The sequence below is a fragment of the Cynocephalus volans genome, chromosome 5 (genome assembly GCF_027409185.1).
Source record: "Cynocephalus volans isolate mCynVol1 chromosome 5, mCynVol1.pri, whole genome shotgun sequence".
Lineage (NCBI taxonomy): Eukaryota > Metazoa > Chordata > Mammalia > Dermoptera > Cynocephalidae > Cynocephalus > Cynocephalus volans.
The window spans coordinates 87,684,745-87,708,763 of NC_084464.1; the positions used below are offsets into that span (position 1 = coordinate 87,684,745).

Sequence of the window (24,019 nt, forward strand, 5' to 3'; positions counted from 1 at the left end):
AAGCCAGTCACAAAAGACCACACTGTCATCATTTTTTAAAAACTCTGTAATTTCAATTTTTATGTCTCCTTTCACCCAGGAGTTGCTTATTAAGAGAATTTATAAATATACGAGTGCAAGCATCTTTCTCTTTTGTTTTTGTTAGTAAACTGTGGCTTTTTTGTCATTTAAAAGTGTCCCTCTTTGTCATGGTTAACACTTTTGGGTTTAAGTTCTATGCTGTCTCATATCAGAAGTGCCACCACGTCTCTCTTTTTGTTCCTATTTACATGGTATGCTTTGTCCATCCCTTTAGTATATCTGAATCACTGCTTTAGCTAGGTCTCTCATATAGAACATATACTTGAGTTTCATATTGTAAACCAAATTGTCAATCTTTTTCCTTTATTAGGTAAATTAAGCCTATTCACATTTATTGTTGTGACTGATATGTTTAGTCATAAATCTATGATATTTTATAACCACTAATTAGAAAATACTTTGTATGTTTCTTTCCGTAAGAAAGGTATATACTGATATTTAGGATTGGTTTTTATTTTGTTCTAGTGATTACCTTTGTACTTAAATTTTTTAAATGTCCTTTATTTAACTATTTACCATATGATGTATCAGGGTTTTTTGTTTTGTTTTTGTTGGGGGCGGTGGGAGTATACTCTTTATCATTTACGTATCTTCTGTACAATAATGAGTTTTTTCTATTTCATCTCTCCCTATCCTTTCTCCCATTTTTTACTTGCATTAACTCTACTTTGTCCCAATATATAACAGTTTTTACATTAGTCTTCTAACATCTTGCCCATCTTTGTTCTAGTCCAATATGAGCATTTATATATACATATATATTTTTTTAATTTTATTTTACTTCTCAGTATACATTGTAGTTGATTTTCATGCACCTTTACCCTTTCCTCTCCACTCCCTCTTTGCCCCCCCATCATATCTGTTCACTTGTCTTAAATAGTTCAAGGAATTTTTCTGGTTATCCTGTCTTCTCCCTTCCCCAAACCCTTGATTTGTTTGTGTTCATTTATTTATTTTTAGCTCCCACAAATAGTGAGAACATGTGGTATTTCTCTTTCTGTGCCTGACTTGTTTCACTTAATATAATTTTCTCTACTTCCATCCATGTTGTTGCGAGTGGTAGTATTTCGATTTTTCATAGCAGAGAAGTATTCCATTGTGTAGATATACCACAGTTTCCTTATCCACTCATCAAATGATGGACATTTGGGCTGGTTCCAATTCTTGGCTATTGTAAATAGCGCTGCAATAAACATTGGAATACAGGTATCCCTTCGGCATGATTTCCATTCCTCTGGGTATATACCCAGCAGTGGAATAGCTGGATCACGTTAGATCTATCTGTAATTGAGGAACCTCCATACCATTTTCCATAAAGGCTGCACCATTTTGCAGCCCCACCAACAGTGTATGAGAGTTCCTTTTTCTCTGCAATCTCTCCAGCACTTATCATTCTCAGTCTTTTGGATGTTAGCCATCCTAACTGGAGTGAGATGGTATCTCAAAGCGGTCTTGATTTGCATTTCCCATATGCTGAGTGAGGTTGAGCATCTTTTTTGTGTCTATTGGCCATTCATATATCTTCCTTTGATAGATGCCTATTCAGTTCCTTTGCCCATTTATTAATTGCATTATTTGGGTTTTGGCTGTAAAGTTGTTTGAGTTCCTTATAAATTCTGGATATTAATCCTTTGTCAGATGTATATTTTGCAAATATTTTCTCCCATTCTGTTGGTTGTCTTTTTACTCTGTTGTTTCTTTTGCTGTGCAGAAGCTTTTTAGTTTGATATAATCCCATTTGTTTATTTTTCCTATACTTGCCTGTGCTTTTTGGGTCCTATTCATGAAGTCTGTACCCACTCCTACTTCCTGGAGTGTTTCTCTTATGTTTTCTTTAAGGAGTTTTTGCTTTAGGATATATATTTAATTCTTTAATCCATTTTGAGTTGATTTTGGTATATGGTGAAAGGTACGGGTCTAGTTTCATTCTACTACATGAGTATCCAATTTTCCCAGCACCACTTGTTGAAAAGGCAGTCTCTTCCCCAGTACGTAGATTTGCTGCCTTTGTCAAAGATCAGACAGCTGTAGGCATATGGATTAATTTTGGGGTTCTCTATTGTATTCCATTGATCCATGTGTCTATTATTATGCCAGTACCATGCTCTTTTGTTTATTATAGCTTTGTAATATAGATTAAAGTCAGGTAGTTTTATGCCTCCAGCTTTTTTTTTTTCCCCCCTCAGGATTGCTTTGGCTATGTGTGGTCCTTTGATGCTCCATATAAATGTCTGGATATCTTTTTCCATCTCAGAGAAAAATGTCATTGAAATTTTGATGGGGATTGCACTGAATCTGTAGGTCACTTTGGGTAATATGGACATTTTCACAATGTTAATTCCTCCAATCCAAGAGCAAGGAATATCTTTCCATCTTCTTGTGTCCTCTTTAATTTCTCTCAACAGTGGTTTGTAGTTCTCTTTGTAGAGATTTTTCACATCCTTCGTCAACTTTATTCCTAAGTATTTCACTTTTTTGGTGGCTATTGTAAATGCACTAGCTTTCTTGATTTTTCTGCATGTTTGCTGCTAGAGTATAGAAATGCTACTGTTTTTTGTGTGTTCATTTTGTATCCTGCAACTTTGCTAAAATAATTTATCAACTCTAGGAGTTTTTTTTATAGAAGCTTTAGGATGTTCAATGTATAGGATTATATCATCTGCAAACAGGGACAGCTGGCCTTCATCCTTTCCAATCTGTATGCCCTTTATTTCCTTCTCTTCTCTGATTTCTCTGGCTAGTACTTTCAACAGTATGTTGAATATGAGTGGTGAGAGTGGGCATCCTTGTCTAGTTCCTATTTTCAAGAGAAAACTTTCAGCTTTTCCCCATTTAGGATGATATTGGCAGTGGGCTTATTTATATGGTTTTAATTATGTTGAGATACTTTCTGTCTATGCCTAACTAGTAGACAGTCTTTATCATGAAAGAATGTTGAATACTGTCAAATGTTTTTTCAGCATCTATAGAGATGATCATATGGTTTTTGTCTTTGCTTTTATTGATGTGGTGTATCACACTTATTGATTTGCATATGTTGAACCAACCTTGTATCCCTGGGATGAATCCCACTTGATCATGGTATATAATTTTTGGTATGTGTTGCTGTATTCTGTTTGCTAGTGTTGTATTGAGGATTTTTGCATCTATATTTATCAAGGATATTGGCCAGTAGTATTCTATTTTTGATGCATCTTTGTTTGGTTTTAGTATCAGGGTGATGTTTGCCTCATAGCATGAGTTTAGGAGAATGGCCTCTGTTTCAATCTTTTGGAAGAGTTTGTAGAGAATTGGTATCAGTTCCTCTTTGAAGGTTTGGTAGAACTCTGCAGTGAACCTCTCCAGTCCTGGGCTTTTCTTTGTTGGGAGCCTTCTGATAACAGCTTCAATCTCTTTTGTTGTTATTGGTCTGTTCCTATTATCTATATCTTCTTGGCTCAGTTTTGGTAGTTTGTATTTATCAAGAAATTAATCCATTTCCTCCAGATATTCAAATTTGTTGGCATATAGTTGTTTATAGTAGTCTCTAATGATTCCTTGTATTTCTGAGGTGTCAGTTGTAATATCACCTTTTCATTTCTAATTTTTGTTATTTGGGTCTTCTCTCTTCTCAGTTAATCTTGCTAAAGGTTTGTTGATTTTATTTATCTTTTCAAAAGACCAACTTTTTGTTTCATTGATCTTCTGTTTTGTTTTTTGGATTTCTATCTCATTTAATTCTGCTCTAATCTTATTTCTTTCTATCTACTAACTTTAGGTTTGGATTGTTCTTGTTTTTCTAGATCTTTAAGGTGAAGTGTTAGGTTGTTTATTTGCCATCCTTCCATTCTTCTGAAGTAAGCATTTAATTTCCCCTGTGATACTGCTTTTGCAGTATCCCATAGGTTTTGGTATGATGTGTCATTATTTCCATTAGTTGCAACAAATTTTTTGATTTCCTGTCTATTTTCTTCTTGGACCCATATGTCATTAAGTAGAATGTTGTTTAGTTTCCATGTGTTTGTATGGTTCCCAGAGTTTTATTATTGATTTCTAATTTTAATCCATTGTGATCTGAAGAAATACATGGAATAATTCCTTTTTTAAAAAAATTTGTTGAGACTTGCCTTGTGACTTAACATGTGGTCTATCCTGGAGAATGTTCCATGTGCTGATGAGAAGAATGAATATTCTGAGGTTGCTGGATGGAATGTTCTGTAGATATCTGCCAAGTCCAATTGGTATAAAGTATTGTTTAGATCTTGTGTTTCTCTACTGATTTTTTGCCTAGATGATCTGTCCAATGATGAGAGTGGGGTATTCAGGCTCCCCACTATTATGGTGTTAGCATCTATCTCTTTCTTTAGATCTAATAGGGTTTGCTGTGTAAATGTCGGCTGCTCTGACACTGGGTGCATATATATTTAAGATTGCTATGTCTTCTTGATGGATAGATACTTTTATCATTATATAGTGACCTTCTTTATCTCTTTTTATGATTTTTGCTTTAAAGTCTATTTTATCTGATATAAGAATAGCTACTCCAGCTCGCTTTTCATTTCTATTTGCATGATATATCTTTTTCCATCCTTTCACTCTTAGTCTATGTGTGTCTTTACAGGTCAAGTGAGTTTCTTGAAGACAGCATACTGTTGGGTCCATCTTTTTTGGGTGGGCATCCATCTTTTTAATCCAGTCAGTCTCTGTCTTTTGAATGGGGAATTTAATCCCTTTATATTTAGAGTTATTCTTGAAAGGTGTTGATTTACTCCTAGCATTTTACTGATTTTTGTTTAGATGTCTTAAGAAACTTTTGTTCCTTTCTTTCTAATTTTGTTTGTCTTCTGTATTTGTTGGTTTCTTGAATGGTAGATAAACTATTTTTTCCCCTTTTGTTAGCATTTTTGTTTTGCTGTAGGTATTGTTCTTTCTTGAGTATTCATGGCAGTGATGGTTGTTTTTGTGGTTTCAAACCCAGTACTTCCTTGAGAAAATCTTGTAGGGCTGGTCATATAGTAGTGAACTCCAGAAGTTTTTGCTTGTCTGAGTAATATACTATTTGTCCTTCATTTTGGAAGGACAGCCTTGCTGGGCAAAGTATTCTTGGCTGACAGTTTTTGTCCTTCAGTGTTTTGAATATATCATCCCATTCTTTTCTGGCTTTTAAGGTTTCTGATGAAAAGTCTGATGTGATTCTGATTGGGGCTCCCTTATAGGTGACTTGCTGCTTCTCTCTTGCAGCTTTTAAGATTCTCTCTTTGTCTTTGAGTTTTGCCAGTTTGATTATCACATGTCTTGGAGAGGATCTTCTTGGGTTGCATGTGTTTGATGATCTTTGGGCATCCTGAATCTGGAGATCTGTGACTTTCCTTATACCTGGGAAGCTTTCTGCTATTATTTCATTAAATATGTTTTCAAGGCCATTTCCTTTTCGTTCCCCTTATGCAATACCCATGATTTGGATATTTGAGCACTTAAGGTTGTCAGTTGTCTTAGATTTTCTTCAACTTTTTTTTTTTATTCTTTTTTCTGGTCTGTCTGTGTTTATTTAAGCAGTCTGTCTTCAAGATCAGAAATTCTCTCTCTGTTTGTTCAAGTCTGCTGGTTAAACTCTCTGTTGTATTTTTTATTTCACTGAATGAATCCTTCAGCTCCACAAGCTCAGCTGCATTCTTTGCAAGGCATTGATTTCTTTGTACATTTCTTCTTTCAGATCCTGTATAATTTTTCTCATTTCATTGTGTTGTCTCGCTGAGTTTTCTTGTATCTCATTTAGTTTCCTTAGAATAGTTACTCTAATTTCCTTGTCTGTCATTTCAAAGAGTTCCTGCTGTAGAGGATCTAGCCCTTGAGAGTTATTATTTTCCTTTGGTGGCGATATATTTTCTTATTTTTTTATATTTCTGTTATCTTTCCTTTGGTGTTTTGTCCTTGTGGCCGGGGATATCACAGTCCACTCATTTCACCCTTATGTCTGGCTTGGATCCTGAAGGGATTGCCACTTCTGGTCAGCAGGAACTAGCCTGGGCTGGGGTTCCCACTGAGCCTGCCTGTTCTGGGGCAGCTGGGTCAGGGTGTGGGTGGCTTGAGGATCTTAAGTCTCTCTCAGGGGCAGGGATAGGCATGGGCTGGAGGTCCCACCCAGACTGCTTTCTCCAGCATGGGTGGCTCAGGGTGTGGGAACCCCAAGGCTCTTAAGTCTCTCCCTGCGGTGGGAACCGGCCTGGGCCAGAGGCTCAACCCTGCCTGTCTTCTCCAGCATGGCTGGCTCAGGGTGTGGGGGCCCCCAAGCCTCTTAAGTCTCTCCTGGCAGCAGGGACTGGCCTGGCCCAGAAGTCCCACCCTGACTGCCTTCTCTGGCCTAGCAGGCTTGGGGCGTGTGGGCTCAGAAGCTCTAAAGTCTCTCTACACAGTGGAGAGAAACCTGAACTGGGATCTCGCAGCATGTGGTTCCTGCTGGTTCCAGCGCAGATCTCAGGTCTTCTGTCATTGCTCCTTAATAGTTGCAAATTGGTCATTCTGTGGGAGAAAGCAACACCAGAAACCGCCTACTCTGCCATCTTGACCAGAACTGGCAGTCCCAAATGAAACTTCAACTGAAGGTGGAACTGATGTTCTTAGAATGGAGGTCAGGATCTCTTCCCAGGTATGTAGCTCTGACTGTCCTTGGGTTGGCAATATTTCTAAGCTATAATCCACTTACTGTCATTTAGCTCTTGGTACATATAGGAGAATGAGCAGGTACTATGAACAATAAACCACAGGCACACATCCATTTATATATTTTTAAAAGCCATCATCAGTGCCAGTCCTTGTCCTGAAATTTTCCCAATCATTACATGGGATTCCTTTAGTCTAGGGGTCAACACACTTTTTCTGTAAAGGATCAGACAGTAAACTTTTAGACTTTATGGGCCATAAGATCTATGTAGCAACTGCAACTCAATGCTACCAATACAGCACAAATGCAGCCACATATAATATGTAAACAAATGACTTTGGCTTTATTCCAATAAAACTGTTTCTTACAAAACATGTGGCAGGCCTTAATTTGCTGCCCTCCACTCTAGTACATTCTCCAAGAACAGCTGATAAGTGCAGGGTTCTCTAAGGTTTTGTAAGGTAAAAACTGCTTTTACTATTGGCTTGATATTTGAAGGACAGCATGGCTGGATATAAAATCCTTGATTTACACACCTTCTTTCATTTAATTTTCTTTTTCTTTCTTTTTCTCCTGACTTTCTCTCTCTCTTTTAATGCTGCCCCACTGTTGCCCTGATTTATAGGTTTTAAGTCTGATGCTTGTCTAATTAGTTTGCCTCAACGTGTTATTTTACCTTGGCCTAAAGTCCTTGAAGATTTTTTTGTCTTTGAAATCTAATAGTTTTTGTATATGTCTCAGAGTTAATTGTTCTATGTTAATTTTCCCAGGTATCAAGTGAACCCTCTGAATGTGTGAATTCAAGCCTTTCTCTATTTCTGGAACCTTTCCTAAATCACAGTTTTAAATAGTAGGTCTGTACCATTGTTTTGCTTTGTTTCTGCGGGGACCCTGATACTTTTAAAAAATTACCCTTTCTTTGCCTATCTTTCATTCCCAATCTTTTCTCTTGGGTTCTTTTTATTTCTTTGTGTCGTTTTCATTTTGTTAGTTGTTTTCCTGTCTTTCTTCAAAACCCTTATTAAATTTTCACTAGGGTTTATTTTTGCTTAGACACTTTCTAATTTATCCTACATTTTTTGAGATACTTTAGTCTTTTTCTTCTATTTCTTCCCTGAATTCAATTAATTCCCTTTTTTTTTTATCATGATTTTTGTCCACTTTTCACTTCTGGTTCAGGGTGGCTTTTAATATCCTCAAATGCTTGTTTGAATGTATTTAATTCTGTTTGAAGTATGAATGTACACTTTCCTTTTGCTTCATGGTTGTTTTGTAAGGGAGGATGTTCTGGAATTTATGCTTGTGATTTTTGCTTCCTTTCTGCAAAATTTCTCTACTGACTGTAATTTTATCTTATTCATTTTTATAATGGTCAAGTGTTTTTAAAAACTCCTATTTTAAAAAATGTCCTTTTCTGTCAGTCTAGCAAAGTCCAGGTACTTTACTGGATTTATTTATTGGTGTGTTTGTTCTGCTTGGAGAGATGGGGGCCTGAGTCCTCTGATTTTGTGATTCTCTTTTGTCTTACAGAAGCTTAAGCTTTGAAACTCTTTTCTCCTTTATCAGCCAATTGCTAAAAAGCACTTCTTTTCCTTTCACTTTTTTCTCCTCCAGAAGCTATGTTTTTATTTTTAAAAGACTTTATTTTTTAGAGCAGTTTTAGGTTCACAGCAAAATTGAGAGGAAGGTACAGAGATTTTGCATATACCCTCTGCCCACACACATGCACAGCCTCCCCTATTATCAACATCTCCCACCAGAGTGGTACATTTGTTACAATTGTTGAACCTGCATGGACATATTCTTATCACTCACAGTCCACAGTTTACATTAGAGTTCACCCTTTTGCACATCCTGAGGGTTTGGATCAATGTATCTACCATTACAGTATCATACAGACTAGTTGAACTGGAAGCTATGCTTTTGGAAGACTATCCCACTAAATGATGCCTATCTTTTTACATCATGCTTGCCCTTTGAGTATTGTCTGCTTCTTTAAATGATGCATCTGGTTCTATATGGCCTCTGGCTCTTTAAATCATGTCACTTTAAAAATCCCTTCCCTATTCTTCATGCTCTGATCTGCTTGGACATTTTCCCAGCGTTTTAAAATTTAGCCTGGATTTAATCTTTCTGGTGGCCATTCCAAACCACCTTTAGACATCTTCATGAGCCTATCTCTTCTATCTTCCCTGCAGTGTTTCTTGGTCTGCCTTTCGCTCCATGAAGACTGGTGCAGAGAATGTGGGGCAGAAGTGTAAGAAATTGAGCACTGGCATTTGTTGATTTTTTTTCTATTTACTAACAGCTATTTGCAGTTTTGCCATTTTCTGTCTGCAAGTAATGCTAAAGGTGTGGTTTTGTGTAGGATTTTCATAGAGGGGGAGCTGTTTATTGTTGCTTTCAGTTTGAGAGACTGATTACTACCTAGCTGCCATAGCTTTGTGCTACCTGGAAATGTGTATGAAGCATTTTTAGACTCCAGCAGATGTAAGAGAAGACAGAGAGAGAGAGGAACACAAATTTTCAATCAAAAAAAAACGGTCAGTTAAAGGGGAAAAGCAGGGCTCTAGCTGACTATTACCAAGAATGTGGCAATACGAGAGGGGAAAATCTTTAATTTTTTGTATGCAGCATCAAACTCTGTCTGTGGCTTCTCTTGTTGATTCTTGCCACCGGAGGAAGCACAGTTTAGGATTTTTTTGTTTGTTTGTTTGAGGAGGGGAAGGAAGGACACACACAAAATGGTTTACAAAACTGATAAAAAAAATATCACCTTCACAGTACAACTCTCTAGGCCTTCAACATTATGAAATTAAAGTGAAAATAACATGTCCTGAAAGACTAAGTTTAATAAACTCTTTCATACCCAGAGTAAATTTAGATAGATTTTATAAAGCACCTAAATACCAAAGGGCAAGTTATGTTCTGGATACCATCACTGGGTTAAAAAAGAAACAACAGTGTTAAGAAAAACTGAAAAATCCAGTGAATGGTGAACCAGCTCTACTGTCATTAAACACAATTTCCTTTTCATTTCACGCAACTCTAAAAGTAAAACTAAGGCCGCAATCCATTTACTTCTAGAAACCACTATGAATTTGTGAACAGAACCGCTGACAACATTTAGCAGACAACACACACTCTGGGGATGTTTAATTCTATTACAACCTAAGGTATTTCATTCCCCCACCATACCACACATTCATCCTGAAAATCCTTGACTCCAAAGACAGAGAGTAGTGGTAAAATGTGGTATCAATTTCATTAATTATAAAAATGGCCACACTTTGCCTTTATTATTTACAAAGTGATTTCACAGACAGGAAGGGCAGTTGTGATTCTCCTTCTATAGATGTGAAAACCAAGATTAATCATTGAAAGCCAAAGGTGACACTAAAAGTCCTTGCCCTGAATTTTTCAAACATAAGGGAATGACAGCGAAAACATAAAATGAGAGAATTCCAAGTCACAGCTACACTCACAAAACGAGCTAAGCACTTCCAAGGACCAGAGGCACACAGTGGGGAGTCAGAATCAAAGTCATGGGCCCGCCTGATGGGGCTGAAGTCAAGGTTAGGCACCTGGGTGGAGGTGAGGGGAAGGCCTGAAACCAAACTGCCTGATGTTCACGAAAGGAGACCAAAGAAAGTGGCTACTGACATTGCTGGGGGTTGTGCCTTATATAGGATTCCACATCTAGAGAAATGGGAAGATATAGACCTTCTGACCAGAAACAAAGTCAACCTGCCTGCGGCACAGTGAGTGATCTGTAAGAAGCCCAAATATCACACAACAGAGATGCACCATTTATGTACTTTGTGCTGGAATAGAGGCCCAGGGAGACAGGTTGAAGTAGCTGCAAAACTACCAGGGAGGTGGGCAAGCTATGGAAAAGAGTAAGGAGAAAAGAAAACTTAAGGGGAGCTTGTAAATCAAGATTCTAAAACACATGAAGAAACCTAACTCTAAATTAGCTACAAAATTAACAAGTAGAAGATTAAACACCTCTAGGCAAAATTAAAACAGAACAAACTAAGAAGACTTCAAAGTAGATATGTTTAATATCCTCCAAAAATTTTTTTTAATTGAACATCCTGGAAATGAAAGAATATATCCATTGAAATAAAACTCAATAGTGGGGATAAAAACAAAAATGAATGAATTGGAAGATCTACTGCTGAAGAATTTATCCTGAATGCAGCTCTGAGATACAAATATATGTGTGTATGCACACATTTACAAATCATATACACACATATGAAAGAACAGCTAAGAAACAAGAATAGATGAAAGAATCCAATATATGTCTAACAGGAAGTCAGAAGAAGGAAATGGGGGGGATAACTGAAATTTAATATATAACAGCTGACCATTTTCCAGAACTAATTTAAGACAGGAGTCCCCTGATTGAGTATTCTCAGACTACTAAGTAGAATAAACTTTTTAGAATCCACACTCAGACATCACTGTAAAACTATAGCACATCAAGCACAAAGACAAATCTGACAGGCCAGCATGAAAAAGAGACAGTTTATCTTCAGAGGAACAGCAGATAGTCTTACAACAGCTGACTCTCAAACTGAAGAGGGACATAGATCTATACCTAGCTTAGCCATCATTTAAGACTGTGAATAAAATGAAGACATTTCCAGACACACAAAGACCAAGAGAGTTTACCATTCACAGGCTGTCAGCGAAAGGAATACTAAAGGATGTGGATGCAAGAAAAAAACAAAAAAATCTGACAATTGATAAATATTAGGTAATGAATATAAAAATATTTAAAATTAATAACTGATTCATGTATTTTTAAGTGAAGCAAATGAAAACAATAGATGATAGTAATACAGAAAAATGGGGTAAGAGGACAGAATGTGCCTACCAGGTAGTTAAAACATGGTAAGGTCTTTACCTATTTGAAAAAGGTACAGATTCTAAATAACTAGAAAATTTAATTTACTAGAGAACTTTATATTTTATATATAAGAAAACTGCCAGCCATTGCTTCCAAGGCAATAAATTAAAAATAAAAATGAAACAACTATCAAGACAAAGAGGACAAGAAATAAGGAAAAAGAAAAAGATTAAGTATGGTAACCAAAAAACACATACATTCTGTCCCCATACACAAAAAGATGACAGACTTAAGTCCAACTATATCAGTAATCACAAAAAATGTAAACAGATTTAACTCATCTATTTAAAATAAAAATACCAAGAACCACATCTTCTGTTTACAGCACTCTGATTTCTGCTAAAAACATGATCATATTTGGGAGACTTGATGAAAAGCAGCTGATGGTTCAAATGGATGTCTCAAATGTTTCTTGCCTTTACTAATGATTTTCAAGCTGAAGTGAAATGAGGGGAAAACAATAATTTAAGACCAGCAGGAAGAGAGCCAGAAACATTGGGACTATGGACAAATGTAATTTTTTATTAAGAACTGCATTCAACTCTAAAGAGACAAGAAAGACAACAGAACCCAAACATTACTCTGCTAATTCTTTACTTGATCGAGTCTGTGTTCTGTTATCACAGCTTCAGACAATACACCAGACACCCCCTTGTGTGCTACAGACTAATCGCATGTCTTGAATTATTGAAAGCTAACTGGTGATGCTAACTGCCTGGAGCCCTGGTGGAAGCTACAGAAATACTTCTCCCTGCTGCCCCAACATGATCACTAGTCTGTGACCATCATTCCCAACTTCTAACCCACAAAGAAGCAACCTGCTAATCTCTAAGGGGAGGGCAAATTAGATGACAGCTTTTCTTCTTCAAGCTAGCTTAATCACACACTCTTATGCTTCTATGAATCCCTTCAACTACTGGAACTTGGAACTAGTGGGTTTTAGAGCTGGAGGAACAAGAACACTGGGATCTAGACAGGGTAAGTGACTTGTGCCCAGTCACAGCGGCTGCAGGTCTCCAAACAGCCAAGACGAGAGTCCAGACCTTCTCCCTCCTCCACTACAGGACATTTTCCCACTACATCACATATGAGGTCTACACGAGCAAGGACCAAAGGGACAACAAAGTAACTTCATGTTCCCCACAATGCCTTTGGCCTAGTTCTACTCTAAATCCTCTTACTTAGCTGAAGCGATTAGTCATCCCCAGGAGGGCTCATGAGAGGTTCTCAGCTGAGGCGTAGAACAGCTTCACCTTCCAGTCCATCATTCCCTCGAAGGCTGGCGTCCTTCCCAGCTGCTGTCTCCCCTCTAGCCAGCAAATCTCCTGAGAACACCACAGCAGCTCCCTCCATGAGCAAAGTAAGTTCAGTCACTTCAATCTTGACACCCCTTTGTTTCTAAAAGCAGACATTTATTTTCAGTCTCCTTTTCAAGGAAGTAAGACCCACGACCAGGAAGCCACTGACTGAACACAGCCACACTCAGTGTGTGGGAAAGAACAAAGGCCTCTGGTTAGTAGCTCCAGGCAGGGGAAGAGGCTCACATTTTGGAAAATTTCCTTGGAATAATCATACTTACTTGGAATACTTGGAATAAAATATAAACAAAAAACCACTGGAAAATTCCAAGCCACGAATGTTTCAATGTGGACCAGGATCCCGAATCAAAAACAAAAGGTGAAACCAGGAGTGGAAGAAGCCTGAGGGAGGGAAGAGAAGGAAGACGGAAGGGGAGAAATCAAAGGCTGTCAGAGAACTTTCCAGGTTTCTTCCTCTTCCTTTCCTCCCACACACACACGCCTGTCTGCTAGTGCTCTCCCTTTGCCTGCCTCCACATGAAGGCATGACCTGGGTCTCACAGGCAGCAAGAGCCGAGAGCCACGTGGCACCCCAACCCCACCCTTCCTCACCCTTTCTTGTGGGTGTGAGAAAGGTCTCATGGCACAGACTCCATTCTCTTGGTGAGCACAAAAAAACACTACACAATCTGGCTTTATCTATGCTTTTTTTTAGTTAAACACTTTCAAGATGTTCAAAAGAAGTAAGGACCTAATCCATTTAAAGAATAGAGCAATATTACTCAGCTTGGGTGAATAAATTAGGAACAGCTTGGAACAGACAAAATGATTCTTATGTCTCTCTACTTTAAAAGGAACTTTAAAAACACATATATAATTTAACCCAACCCCTTCAGTGCACAGATAAAGAAATGGGGACCCACAGAGGCTTACCTGACTAGACCAGGGTCACAAGTTCAGTAGGTGGAAGATCTAGTACTAGACCTTGAGTGTCTGAATGAGCGACTGTCCCACCACATCAGACTTGCAGTGAGAAGAAAAAGAAAAGTTGTGCAGAGGCTGCACATCCCTGAGGGAAGGAGGTGGCCCCGAGACTGGAAGACACAGGGATTCTGGGGGTGCACAGTGAATGGCTGAAAGACGTGTTACAGCTACTAACACCTGGACTCTACAAAACATCAGAGTGTAAAAGGCAGAGGTTATGGTAGAAGAAAAAAGTGAAAAAAACCCAAAAAATGCAAACTTCATGGGAATGATTCAGTCTAGTGCAATAGTCAGGGACTGTGGTAAGTACAGGTTAATATGGAACAGTGAAGAAAAGAGGAAAACAATTAAGCTATCTGAGTTAGTGACCAGGTATTTGTCAAAATTACAAGTATTTTTCCTTTCCATTTCTTACTTTAACAGGGGCATATTCTACTACCATATAAGTGTTTCTTACAGTTTGGTCCTTGAAAATCTTTATCAGAAACACTTTGGATGCTTGTTACTCCTGGGCTCTACTCCAGAGTTACTGGACCAGACTCTCTCAGGCTGTCATTCAGAAATCTGAATTTTAAACAAACTTCCCATGTACACTGACATTTAAGAACCAGTACCATTTATGATCATGTCATTGCAGAATTAGACAAACCCTATCTGTCCTCCAGTCTTCCCACCCCATTTCAGCATTACATACACTGTGGTACAGAGACAGTGAGTGTCCTCGAATCACACAGGCTGCCAAGGCCTGCCAGGCCTTCTCTCCCCACCATGCCATGAAGGACAGACAGACTGAATTGGGCTAGGGAGCAGTGGCTCAATTTTAATATTCTATAATTTTAGGCTAAAAGTGAAAATAAGTATGGTTTCATGAATGAAAAACATACCACATTTTCTATTATGAATATGTATTTCATTTAGAATCAGGAAAAAAACGTTAACTTATTAAAAAACAAGCAAATAAAACATGAGATATAATTTATGGACTTAGTGGGCTATGCCTCATTCCTGCTTCTCTGAATAAGGCCAAGGTGAGAGCACCCCCAGTCTCATCAGGCCTCCCACACCCGGTCCCTGCAAGCTGTCCAGCTCTGCCTACAACCTTGACTCCTTGCAGGAATAGAAATGTCTGAGGAGAAGGGCATGTGGTAGGAACCTGGGCAGGGCGAGCAGCCTCTCAAAAGGTGCGATATGGCGCAACGTGGAGGCTAAATGTCTGGGGAAGACCCAGACTCTCTGCCTGGTGTCATCTTCCCCATTCTCTCAAGTATGGCAAAAAGTAGAGTCCAATAAGAACGGTGGCAGAGGAAGGACAATTTGAATGGGAGAACTGTATTCAACCAAGAATACCTGCTTGTTTCCCCAAACCACAGAAAGTCCTGCAGGGCAAAAAGGAGTGAAGATGACAACATCTTTCCACACCCAAATTGCTAAGGCAGTTCTCAGAAATTTGTTTTAGGAGAGTGACTGAAAATAGAGCAGTAATCACTACTTTTGAGACTAGATTCCATAAACATAATGACCAGCACTCAACTCCTGACTATCTCTGTCCACCGAGGACGAAGGCTTAGCAGGGAAGAAAGAAGGTGGACACAACTGGGGGCCTAAGGGTGCTATACTCCTCCATTCTCAGTTCCCTGGGAGGTGCACGTAGATAACCACAAGAGCTGAGTGGAAATTCAAGTGAGTGCCTGCCCATCTCGGTGCAGGTCTATCTGCCTCTTGATTACACCTGCCCTTGGATGTAAGCAATGGCTCACAACCTCCCATCCTCTTACCTAGTAACAGGACCCTGTTATATAAAGTCCCTAAGGCCCTTTGACAGTCTCTAAGAGGACTTCCTGTCTTCATGCCAGAAGATAATACAGAGGAAAGAGAAGAATACTGCCAGTAACTGAGCCCCGGCATCTTCAATGAGGTCAATTTTATATTAAAATGTGTGTGTGTGTGTGTGTGTGTGTTTGTGTGTGTGTGTGTGTGTGTGCGCGCGCGCGCATGCGCATGTATAAGCATACATTAAAAACACTAAAACGAATTACTTTAAAATGTCAGTACTGATTATTCTCAGTGATTTTACTTTTCTTTACACTTTTCGGTATTTTCCAATTTTTATCATAAAAGTGATTATCTTTTTATAATCAAGGAGAAATACTACTTTAAAAAATAATGATAGCTGTAATTTACCCAGAGAGGAAGATGGCATATAATAGACAGATGAAGCCCTTTATATAGTACAAATATCTACAAGGAGATAGAAAAATAGGATGCAGAGATAAAAACTTCACTTCCTCTTCTGTATAGCCCATTGCCGCTACTCATGTGTGAAATTCCCAGGCCTCTGCCTACCTATTTCTAGGAGCCCCTAAAGATGATATGTATTTTTAAAAACTCCTTAAGTTTAAACCACAACTTCAAACTCCTATACATCAAACATTTCCACCTGTGGCACCAATAGATAGCAAAATAATTAAACCAAAGTTTTCATGTGCTATTTTGTTTTTTTCTTCTTTTTTGATATAGATATTAAAAGGTAGTGGGAAAAGTAGCTGGATGAGAGAATTATTTGGGAAGTTATTAATTTCTGAATAATTAAGAAGTTAAATATACAATTTTCATATGATGAAAATTTAAGTATCAGTGAGTTTCTTAAAGTTAAGATGAAACTATAAACAAGTAACATAAGCAATTGAGAATTTCCTTCTCTAGAATAGTGTATTAGTTTGGTTTTGTGTTGCTATAATACAATACCTGAGACTGCGTAATTTATAAAAAAAAAAAAAGAGGTTCATATAGCTCACAATTCTGGGACAGCTACATGGCAGAAAGCAGCAGGCAGCTGGAGGGTGCAAGATCACATGTCGAGAGGGAGAGAGAGGGAGGTGCCAATGTCCTTTTAAACAACCAGCTCTCATGGTAACTAATAGAATGAGAACTCGCTCACTGCCCCCTCCTCTTCACAGGAGGGTATTAATCTATTCATGAGGGATCCACCTGCCATCACCCAAATAGCTCTCAACACTGCCACACTGGGGATCAGATTTCAGCATGAGCTGTGCAGGGGACAACATACCCAAACTATAGTATATGGGACTCTTATTCAAGATGCTTCGACTGCTTCATCCTTCCCCAGTGAACAATGTATGATTTCAAATCCATCTAGAGCTGAGGAAATATCCCTGGCCAACCCTAATTATCAGGTGGTAATAGATTAACATCCATAAAGGTTTTTGCTTCTTCTTTTCTATGTATTTTCACCAGATTATTAAGCCACACGGCATACACATAAAACTGTTAATTTGATGAAGCTCAACTTATTTGCCAGTATCCATAATGCTTGGGAATGTTACACTGCTCCCATGTTTGAAGTTTGTGGTTCTCTAAAGAATGATATAAGTAAAAGAGATATTGTGGCTGCCAGATGGCAAAAATAAAATATACAATACCCAAGACTGTCAGAGAGCACCATTTGGCATTTTCTTTGATCCAACTGTCATCAGATGGAATAAATAATAGACTGAGAATCAAAAGAAGTACACTTAAAATATAACACTGCATTTTGGTAGTTACATAAACTTGTACATTACTTACTTTCTTCACCTTTAAAATGGGAGTTGTGAGAATTTTAAAAAGGCTAATGTTTGTGAAAACATTCAAAATTTTTATAGAATGCAGCAATCTACTTGGGGGAAAAAAGAAGCTTCAATCCTGGGGCTCTATGCCCTTGAAAATTCCATCCACACAGTTTGGATGGCCTGGAGCAGAGGGGTGGAGCTGCAGTTAGTGAGGTAAGGTACAGGAATAAACAAAAAAGGTTTCCTCAGTTCAGGGACCAAGACTATGGAACATTCTTTTTCTCTTAGTTGAGTATAGTTTCCAAGAAAGACTCCACTTGGGCATTCTCAGTGGGAGTCAAGCCATAAGTCAGGAGATAGGCAGAGTTTAGCAAGATGGCTCAACCTATTAACAGAACCCTTTGCCATGTTACCAGGTACACAGTGTTTAGGGTGGATGAGACCCAACTGAAATAGAACTGGGAGTAGGCACAGGGTGGGAAAGCAGTGCTCAGCCAGTAGCCTTCTGGGCTTCTGGACTGATTCACTATGCACCAAGGAATGCCAAAGGCAGATCTCTTTCCTGTGGTACTGTGATGACCACAGGGGCCTGACCAGAAGGAGAACCACCCAGTTACTAAAGAAAGAAATGGCATCCTGTTGACACTCAGCCTCTAAAACTGCAGCACTACTTCCGTGGAGGTATGTAAGACTGCCACCAAGAATGTACATAAGAGCACTTTGCCTTCATCATCCCAATCTTTAGACATAAGACAGAACAGTGTCTCCCCGTCTGTTCTGCAGAACATTAATCCCATAAAACACCCTAGAAAAAGTCTTCCTGATATCAGGTACATTTGGGAAATAATATTTTCTATATTCCTCAATTAGAAGGGTCACTGCACCTAAAGCACATGAGAGGCCCTGAAAAGTCTTGAGATTTTAAAAAACTCTAACTTTGTTTAACCAAGCTGATTAAAAGAGGCAACATTATCTAGTGGTTAAGAATGGGGGTTCTGGAACCAGGCTTTGTAACTCATGTTCCTCCACTTGCTAGTTCTGTGAACTTGGACAAGTTCATCTTTCTGCTCAGTTTCTGCACCTGTGAAATGGTAATGATAATATACCTTCCTCGTGGTGTTATGAAAATGAAATGAGCTAATAATAACTGCAAATCATCGAGAACAGTATCTAGAATATAGAAAGCAATCAATAAATGCATTCAATAAATAAATCATTCAATAAATATATATTCAATAAATAAATAATGATTAACATCCAATTATCTTTTATAACACCTATTTAAATCCTAAGGAAACTGTGTCCAATGGAACAGAGAAATGCTAGTATAGAAAAATCCCTTTTACCCAAAAAGAAGTCAGCATCCTCTGTAGCACCAAAGCACAACAAAGAAATCAGAGTTTGAGTCTTCTATATCAACTTAAACTTCCTGGGTGTTTCCTTACCTATAAAAATATGATCATTGTACTAGTCGGTCCTTCTAGCTATAACAGGCTAGAATCCTAGGAAAAATGCATAGTTACCATTAAAACTAAACGCTTTTGGCCAGTCCTGATTCCAACCTGATTGTTCCTAAGGTTCTGCCTCCAGACACCTTGCTCAGATCTAAAGCTGCCATTGAAGGACTTCAGGTTAGGAGCTGGTTGCTGTCCAGCAAGATGGATATGGAAGTGGTCTTGTGCCACCTTACCCCAGAGTTCTCAAGCATGCAGAGTGAAATAAAGTAGCAGCAATAACGGCAGCTATAGGCTGCAACCTGCCCTGCAACAGAGGACCCTTCTGCACCTCTACTCCCTCTGCCTCAGTTTCTGGCACCAAAGCTTGGGCATCACTCCCATTTCCCTTATTGAGGTCTCCAGTGCCCACAGGGAGCCCAGTCCTGTATACTTGTCATTCTGCTTGTCTGAACTTTGCCAGCTCTTTCTAAGGGTTGAACTTTTCTTCAAGTCCTCCTTATCTGTACAAAACTCCAGGCTGCAATTTCAATTTCAATTGTGCTCAACCTTGTTGACATATCTCAAATCTGGACCTTGCTGTTGAGTCCACAGTGTTCCAGCAGAGAAAGAGCTGCTGCTTCTGCCCCTGAGTGTGTACAGCTCATACCTCTGCTTACCCCAGCTCAGTCTATTACATTTCTGGAATGTCACAAAGCCATGCCAATCTGCATTTTACTTGTGCATCCATCCACCCATCCCCACCCATCCAGACATCTAGCCAGCCATCCAATATTAACTGCTTCCCACATTCAGGTGCTGTTCTAAGTTCTGTTGATGCAATAGTGAACAAAAACAGACATTCCCCCATTCTCATTCAACATACATTTTAGTAGAAGAAAAAGGCAAATAAATGAACAAGATCATTTCAAATAGTAAAAAGTGCTATGAAGAAAACAAAAGAAGGTAATGGTGATGGGGAAAAGGGGACTCAGTGAGGGGTGTCAGGTTAGGCCTCTCAAGGGAGGGGACACCTGAGCTGAGTCCTGAAAGACAAGCAGGAGCCAACTATGCAAAGACCTGGTGCAAAGTATTCTCCTGGTAGCAGAGAACAGCTGGTGTAGCTTGTGATCAGGAGAAGGAAATAAGGCCAGTGTGCCTGGAGCAGAGTGACTGAGAGGGAGGGAATAAGAAATGAGGTCAGAAAGGGAGGCAGGGCTAGATGTTGCCTGACATTATAGGCCAGGATTAGGAGTTTGGATTTTATTCTCATTGCATCAGGAAGCCATGGAAGGATTTTAAGCAGAGAGCGACATGATAAGGAACGATAAATCCATCCCTATTCTTGGGGCCGCAACAACTATAGTACGTCTTTAGCAACATGTCAATGATTTTCCACCAAATTCTACATTCCGTTTGCTTATACTCACACTAGGGGTATTAACATACTGCAAAAGAGTGAAAGCTAAAATTCTAACAAAGCTTCCAAAAGATATCCCTCTTGGCCCAAGAGAAATATTACAGTATAATGTGAGAAGTCAGAATTTCATATATGTTAATAGCTCTAATTAATAAGACAAATCCTTCTCTTTGGGGTTTGGCAGTGATAGCAGCTCAAGCAGAAGTGCCATTTGAATCCTCAAGTAAGAGTTTCACAGAAAAAGAAGCATTGCTCACAGTGAATGACTTGGCCTGGAAAGTAAGAGAATTGGAAATGTAAAGATGTTGTCTTTAACAAGTGTCATTGTACCATTTTACATCTCTTGACAATCTAGCTCCTAAAAAAATGTGCATGAAAGTGAGTTTAGAATTAAAAAAAAAATCCCAAACATAGGCTAAATTAGTTTCCCATTCCTTGCCACTGTAATAATACATGATTAAGTAGGAAGATGAAAAAGCAAAGCCTCTCTTTCTAATACTGATAGACACCGTCCCCACTGGTCCTTTACATTGGGATGAAGACTTGCATGGGGAAGCTGACTCCTGGTTATGTTCCCAATGAAATTACATCTTTCCAGGGGTAACACCAGGGACAAAACTGTAGCAGACATTGTTCATAAGATTCTGCCAAGTTTCTACGTACCTGTGAAATTGGGAAAGTGTATGTGCTCCTGACAATAATATTCAGCAAATGAACTGAAACCAGATGAAGTACAATCACCAATAGAGAGGGACATTCAGTAGTTAACATCCAGACAGCTCTAAGAACTCCTCTGATTAGAGGGACTAAGAGCACACAAATGCCACCATCCTTAAATGGGGCAAGACTTCCTCTGTCTCATGGGGAAGAAATACAGATTGGTCCTTCTCTCAAATCCCCCACACTCCGTTAAGATTATTCTTTTCTTTTTAATCTCTTTAATACGTGTTGAGGCTGCTCAACACATATTAAAGAGATTATTCTCAATTTATATCACACATGGACGACTGTCCTACCTTCCCCAATATGATGTAAAATCCTCGAAGTCAGAGTCATCTCTCCTACTCCCCACTAACCCATGGTATAAAAATATCAAACGGCACAGGGGTGAGGGAGTGAAATGAAAAAGAATTGTGTTCCAGCTTTGCCTCCTATAGATAACCACTGTTAAGTTTCTTGTATCTCCCTCCATAAAAGTTTGTGAGCAGGTATAAACTTTAGTGTTATTCAGTGTTCAATCCAATGAGCAAAACTGAGAAGAAACACAGATTGATATGCAGAATTTTAAATTATTTCTGGTTCAAGGCAGTATATATAAATTAAATAATTACTGCAAAATAAGAGGTGTGTGTGCACATTCCAAGGTAGCTACAACCTGCCTCCACCCACCACTCACTCCCCCTTTTCCCCCCCAGGACTTCAGCTAGCACTGCAGATGGGTGGCAGATGGAGTAACCTTGGTACTGGCCTGATGAATCCAGTTTGGTCTCTAACCCACCATGTATTCTCTGGCCAACTTACTCCATTTCTCTGGATCTGTTTCCTCTCCTAAAAAGTGAGAAGGTGTTCTTTGAAGTCCCTTTGACAGTCCAGGATTAAAGTTGATTGAGTAACAATAACTATAATCAGACACACTAAGGCCAAATACTGAACTTTGTATCAATACCAAGGCTCAGAAACAGGAAGAAAATCATAGAGATGGTTAATGTAACAGATTTCCAAGAGAATATGAATGTAAATTAGACTGGAGCAGTTATTTTTTATCAATTTCCTGAGATATAATTCCTAGGAAAATCCATATGTCTTGTTTTACTACAGAACAGAGATGTACCCAGCAATATACACTGCTCCTGAAGTTATCAGATGAATACATTAGTAACCCTTTAGAAGTAGAACCACCCACATTTACTCATTTCTCAGCAATGTATGTGGTCTACCCACCAGCATCAGAGGGCTAGTGACTATTTTTCCATTGTCAAGAATATCATAGTTACGTCCAATTACATTCAGTAGCTAGAGGATTACAACTTGAGCTACTAATAAATTTACCACCGTTCAACAATTAGCTGACTACTAGGTGGGGGGGCCTTCCTGCTGGTCAGTCTACATTTGCAGCACTGCGTTGTACCAGCAGAACAAATAAATATCCAGGGGAGTAGACAAGTGAAGAGGGAAGGGCTACGAAGGGAGAAGGAAATGATGTTCAGAGCGGGTAGGACACCAGCCCTGTTAAACATCCACTTGGCAATTTCACTTCAAACTAGAAATAGCAAGCCACTAATAATGGTTGCACATCCTTGTTATAGGGCAAAGCCGGGAGAAGAGAGGTGGCATTCACAAGTGTCTTTACTAGATCTTCTTTCCATGTCTCTCAGAGGCAGGAAAGATGGAATTTGAGAGAACAAACTCTGGAGTCAGAGAGCCACAGGTTCTGCCACTACTAGACAATTACCTAATCCTTTTAAAGTTTCCATTTGTTCATTTATTTACAAAGAGATAGATAAGGTAATGCATGCATTATGTTCACTATTAGTATCATTTGAAACTGTGGGTTTTCCTGTGAAAGACAGGATCCCTGAGAAACAATACAAATAAAACTGAGAAATCACTTCCTAGTAAAAAAATCTGTTCCTTACCTGAAAGGAATTCATACGGCGAAGGGATGGGGGCAGTGTGGCATTATTCCTTGATAATATCAACAGCAGCTCCAAACAGGTTGCAGAAGGGAGGGTTAGAGAGTGGACGCTGATGTCGCTTTCCCATGAGCTGGCAAGACTGAAACACACCGATACATTAACTTTCATAAATGCATCATCATAATTATCTCAAAAATCTGACAAAGAAGAAGACAACTTTCAGCTGTGGGAGAAAAGAAGCAATATACAAAAAGTAGAAATGAAATATATTAAAAAATCCACACAGTAAATGTCCAAGACATTTTTATATTGTTGTTGGTATAAAGCAGATGGATTAGACAATTTTTCAGGTCATCATTTCTTATTCAAGGTATGTGTTTTGTAATTTATAATTGTGTGAAATGCAGTCTTACTAGTGTGGGACCTGCTGGGGATGTGGTGAGGACTAATAGCTAACATATCAGATGCTTCCTATATTCTATGTTCTGTTCTCCATGTAATATCTTGTTTACCTCCTCAATAATCTCAGAAAAGGAACCACTGTTATCCCCATTCTACAGATGTGGATATTGTTTCTGAGCTGGACAGGCCCTTATGGAACATCTAGTTATTTTCAAACTTTTAAAAAGTGATAGAATCCTTTTGTCAAAAAAAAAAAAAAGAAAGAAGAAAAAGAAAAATGTAACAGCCCCAACTTATAATACAAATAAAAGCAAAACTGCTCTATTCGAAGGGAATGGGTTGGCAGGAGGCCTCCCTTCATCTTCCAGAGTGGCCTTTGAAGCATCTCTGCTACATCCTGTGGAACCTATTCACAAGTCCTTTCATTTGAGAGATCAGGAGACTGAGGGCTAGAAAAGTAAAGGGACTTGTCTGAGATGAGGCATATGTGTAGAAAGTACAAGGCTAGGTCTAGAATCCTGGTTCCCTGACTCCTCATCTAAGTGCCTATAGTAGGGAGAAAAATCAGGAAATAATTATGAAAAAACAATGTAATAAAGATAACAAATCTTAGTTTTCAACTCTTCTTTCATGTGCCA

The 24,019-nt window shown here is 38.8% G+C and overlaps 1 protein-coding gene across 2 annotated transcripts in view; it reads right to left on the reverse strand.

Annotated features, from left to right (window-relative positions):
* Positions 1–24,019, reverse strand: part of UBE3D (ubiquitin protein ligase E3D) — a 154,769-nt gene that overhangs the window by 38,765 nt on the left and 91,985 nt on the right. The window contains exons 9-10 of one of the 2 annotated variants that reach the window (XM_063097387.1): positions 22,980–23,118; positions 22,430–22,521 (exon numbers count right to left, since the gene is read on the reverse strand). In XM_063097387.1, coding sequence (XP_062953457.1) covers positions 22,447–22,521; positions 22,980–23,118 — 214 coding nt within the window. In that variant the 3' untranslated portion in view covers positions 22,430–22,446. Of the gene's footprint in view, positions 1–22,429; positions 22,522–22,979; positions 23,119–24,019 lie in introns of those variants that run through there. The other variant, XM_063097388.1, reaches the window with a different exon arrangement.